The sequence below is a fragment of the Drosophila simulans genome, chromosome 3R (assembly GCF_016746395.2).
Source record: "Drosophila simulans strain w501 chromosome 3R, Prin_Dsim_3.1, whole genome shotgun sequence".
Lineage (NCBI taxonomy): Eukaryota > Metazoa > Arthropoda > Insecta > Diptera > Drosophilidae > Drosophila > Drosophila simulans.
Window position 1 is genome coordinate 24,805,043 of NC_052523.2, and position 4,010 is coordinate 24,809,052.

The following is a 4,010-nucleotide window of genomic DNA, read 5'->3' on the forward strand; positions in this document are numbered from 1 at the left end:
TTCCCCCACAGCTCCCTGTAAAATTTCTGACACATTCGAAAATATTTCGTCCAAATATGCGGCACCCTGTCATGTGACAAATTGAATGTGCAGCATTTAGCCACTCCACTTAAAGCCGAGAGTGCACTTTAAAGATGTACCAGGCCAGCCAGCTTCTCATCCATTAGGCCCCTACTGCCATCGGTATCGGCTTGGTCCTGGCTCCCGGGTCCTTCGTCCTGCGTCCTGCCAGCAGAGAGACTCTGACTGCCATGTGGCGTGCAAATAACAAATAAATGGCCAACTAAAACCAACATCAATCAGGTCATGTTTATGCGGGCGTGCTGCGATGAGTTTGCCCGATCCTCTGACTCGGAGCAGTCATGCAGTGGAAACTGGCCAACAGTTTGCTTGGCGATGCTGCAGAAACCGTGGTCTATATACACATGTACAAAGCTCTGGACCTCAGTTAATGATGTAAAGCTAATAACAGTCAGTTAATAAAGAAGCAGTATGCTATCTTATTATGAGGTTTTTGTTATGACTATGTAATTAAATTACTCTAATGCATACTCTAACTATTATCAAAGCGAGCCAAATCAGGCGTTTAAAAATCAACTTGAATCATTGATATCTATGGTATGTACCCCAAAAGTATGCAGAAAAATGTACTTGTACAAAATAAACTTGTACAGTATAATGAAAAAATATGTATATAAATCGTATCGAAATAAATGTGACTAAGATGACAATTCTTGGAAACATGGTGTGGCATTGTGTTGATAAGCTCTTAATATATGTATATTAATTAAATACTTAGCTGTAAAATGTACACTCTAAAGATAAGATATAAATACATTCAATTGCGTTGTTTGTGTATCCGATTGTAATATAGCTACTTATCTTATCATTCAGAATTTTCTATTTAAGCTTATTTTTTCAATATCTTCAGTTCTACTTTCAAGCTCGTACCATGAAGATGCACGAGCTACGATATCTAATTATTACTTTGAGTTTGTTCCTAAGTGAGCTTAAGGACGATAAGACTCTTTGGCCAACTAATTTGACAATCATTTCTTGCAGCTGTGGGAAATGTCAAGTCCATATGCCAGATCACACAGGCTGAAACATGGACCGATCGCCTTTTTGTCCACAGTGTTAACAATCGCTATGAGCTCTTGCTCACGGATCACTTGCAACCAAGTCAGCAAATAAGTTTGCTGTGCGATGGTAATGCGCAGGTGTTCACCTCCACCTGCGGTAGTAATGGTCGATTCTCTCCACCGTTGCCCAGGACAAACTGCTCAAAGACCATTCCGCCTTCTGTGGTTCCAACTGCGAGTAATATCTGCCCACACACCATGTATTTGGTTGGTTTCAGGTATGGAAATACTTTCATGGAGCTCTATCGCAGCTGCTACGACGCGAGAACCATGAAGGCGTATTTCTCCATCAACACGGTCTACCCCACCAATTTAAGTTAGTTATTATAATACCCTAAGCTTATTTACTCACTAATTGCAACTAATTTATTACAAAATCCAGGGTCAGATCGACCGCCAACGGTGTTCGATAAGGATGGCATCATAACTCCTGCAGATGAGGCTACCTTTCAGCTGAATAGTATCTACAATCGGTTTGAGCATCTTTTTGGATCTGGACAAACATATGTGCCTACTTCCAGAAGTCTTTCCTTCGATCGTGGTCACCTTACACCGGTTGCCGATTACAGCTTCCCAAAAATTCTGAGACAAACGAACAAGTACTTGAATGTCGTTCCCCAGTACTACAGTATTAATCGCAGCAATTGGAAGATAGTTGAGAATTGGGTTCGAGGACAAAAGGATGTGCTAAATGTCTGCACAGGGGCATTGGGTGTTCTTCAGTTGTTGAACAGAAACCAACAATCAGTTTCGATTTACCTAGCACCGAACAAGAATCCCGTTCCCAGATGGACATACAAAATCATTAGGAGCCTAACCACCGGCATCAAGTACGTGATATTGACCTCCAATAATGGGTGGGAAACCCAACAACCAAACCCATCATCAGTCTGTAAAGTTACTGCCTGCCCCAGAACTTTGAATCCAACTGGGAGTGGATACACCTTCTGCTGTGATCCGAATGACTTTATCAGAAGAAACGTTCCTAATTTGGCTGGTGTTTGCTAGGATAATACCAAAAATTCTTAGAGGTTCATTTTTAACTTTTTATTTGCCTCAGTGTATATACATATTAATACATTTCAACTTGATTCAAAAAATTAAATGCATTCTGAAAATACATCGGTTCCAAGCTGATTGACCGATTAATAGGTTATTAATCAGTGATGGCTTATCATGGGACCAGTGTTATCGCTTATAGCTGGGCCGCGTTGAGAAATCTTTGGGTTTTCTGAAATAAAGAGATAATAATAATGACGAATACGATGCTGATAAGAAATACTTTTGGTTTGGCTGCGCTCTCAACGTTTCAGAATTCTTAGTTCGTAATTCAACCTGAAGCTGTGAAGATGCCGGACTTGAAGTATCTGTTGTCTAGTCTAAGCCTGTATTTCTGTGAGTATATATAAAAGAAGCTATTATTATCAGAGGTTCAACCGATCTTAAGTTGTAGGAGGTGTTCAAGCGAGTTGCTTAATCGATTTGGCTCATTTGCACGCCAATTATGTGTACTTACGCATAAATAACGGAGACTATGATATTCAGCGCAGTGATATTGTGCAAGTCCACCAGACGTTGTATCTGCTGTGCAATGGAGGACTTCATCACACCACATTCCTGTGTCGATATGACAGTGTTTTCAGTCCACCGCTAAGCTCAGCAGCATGTGCACCACCCGATCCTGTCGTGGTAAAGGTACCAGATACTTCTTGTCGCATTCCGAGTGCTACGTTCGCCGTAGGATTTTTCTACAATGAACGCTTCATGGAACTGTATCGCAATTGTTTTGATGGCTACAGCTTGGCGTTCCAACATTCCATCTATATGGCATATCGCTACGAAAACAGTAAGTGGAAAATATTGGTGCAAACACAGTACTTAACCTGTTACTATTAGCCGTTCCACGTCCCAATCCCACTTGGCAGTCGGATCAATTAAGTGGCGGATTTGACAATGCCTACGAGGGAAGAGCAACACAAGCTTGTTTGCTCACTAACCTGGGTGCAGTACAGCCGCAGTGTAAATTTGATCGTGGCCACATGACACCGGCTTCGGCATTCATATCCACAGAGCTGAAGAAGTCAACGTTTAGGTATATAAATGCTATCCCCCAATATCGAGGAGTCAATCGTGGCAAATGGAAGGCCGTTGAGACCTGGGTAAACAATATGGTTAGGGGACTGTATGATAATCCAGTTATCAATAACGTAAAAATACCGCGTACTTACGATGTCCTCAAGGTTTGCATTGGGGTATTGGGAGTCCATAGACTAAGACATAATACCAATAACAACATGATACCAATTTACCTGTTGGATAATAACAAAATTCCCGTGCCAGAGTGGATGTACAAGATAGTTAGCCATCTCTCCGGAGATAAATGGGTGATGCTGACCTACAACGACGTAAGTCTTCCCAATCAGCAGGCATTAGGCCAGATCTGCCATGTGATACCCTGCCATCCGAGTCTTAACCTAAATACAAGGGACGTTGGACACACTGTCTGCTGCGATCCGTACCGTTTTATTACACTGAACGCTCCACACTTAACTGGTGTTTGCTGAAGTCATCTAGCTACTTTCATAATTATCTAAATATTCCCTCATTACTTGAAAATGTGCATATTAAAATAAATATTAAATGGCGTCTTATCAGTAACATGCAACAAACCGCGAAGATAATTGGAATTCTCAGAATTGGTGAGATAAGGAAACTGTATGCAATTGATTTAATTTAGCAGAGCAATGACCATAATACGTGGAATGTAGAAGGAACAGAGGGGCTTATAAAGAGCCTACCCCAACCCGGAAAGATTGCTCTGCCACAGTGATTGCATATTATAACTTTTTATGGTGCTTAACCTAATGC

The 4,010-nt window shown here is 41.3% G+C and overlaps 2 protein-coding genes across 2 annotated transcripts; both read left to right on the forward strand.

Moving 5' to 3' along the window:
• The first annotated feature begins 898 nt into the window (after positions 1 to 898).
• Positions 899 to 2,364, forward strand: LOC6729947. Its single transcript, XM_002105206.4, has 3 exons — positions 899 to 1,004; positions 1,063 to 1,458; positions 1,525 to 2,364. The coding sequence occupies exons 1-3, from the start codon at positions 953 to 955 to the stop codon at positions 2,148 to 2,150; spliced, it is 1,074 nt and encodes a 357-aa protein (XP_002105242.2). The 5' UTR covers positions 899 to 952; the 3' UTR covers positions 2,151 to 2,364.
• Positions 2,365 to 2,435: 71 nt separating this feature from the next.
• LOC6729948 lies at positions 2,436 to 3,804 on the forward strand. The gene is made up of 3 exons (XM_002105207.4): positions 2,436 to 2,537; positions 2,590 to 2,988; positions 3,039 to 3,804. Exons 1-3 carry the CDS (start codon positions 2,492 to 2,494, stop codon positions 3,704 to 3,706), a joined length of 1,113 nt encoding a protein of 370 aa, XP_002105243.1. The 5' UTR covers positions 2,436 to 2,491; the 3' UTR covers positions 3,707 to 3,804.
• The last annotated feature ends 206 nt before the right edge of the window (positions 3,805 to 4,010 follow it).

Coding starts and splice junctions, on each gene's coding strand:
- LOC6729947 (XM_002105206.4), top strand. CDS start 953: ATGAAGATGCACGAGCTACGATATCTAATTATTACTTTGAGTTTGTTC. Junction 1,005..1,062: donor TACTTTGAGTTTGTTCCTAA/GTGAGCTTAAGG, acceptor CATTTCTTGCAG/CTGTGGGAAATGTCAAGTCC. Junction 1,459..1,524: donor GGTCTACCCCACCAATTTAA/GTTAGTTATTAT, acceptor TACAAAATCCAG/GGTCAGATCGACCGCCAACG.
- LOC6729948 (XM_002105207.4), top strand. CDS start 2,492: ATGCCGGACTTGAAGTATCTGTTGTCTAGTCTAAGCCTGTATTTCT. Junction 2,538..2,589: donor TAGTCTAAGCCTGTATTTCT/GTGAGTATATAT, acceptor ACCGATCTTAAG/TTGTAGGAGGTGTTCAAGCG. Junction 2,989..3,038: donor GGCATATCGCTACGAAAACA/GTAAGTGGAAAA, acceptor TGTTACTATTAG/CCGTTCCACGTCCCAATCCC.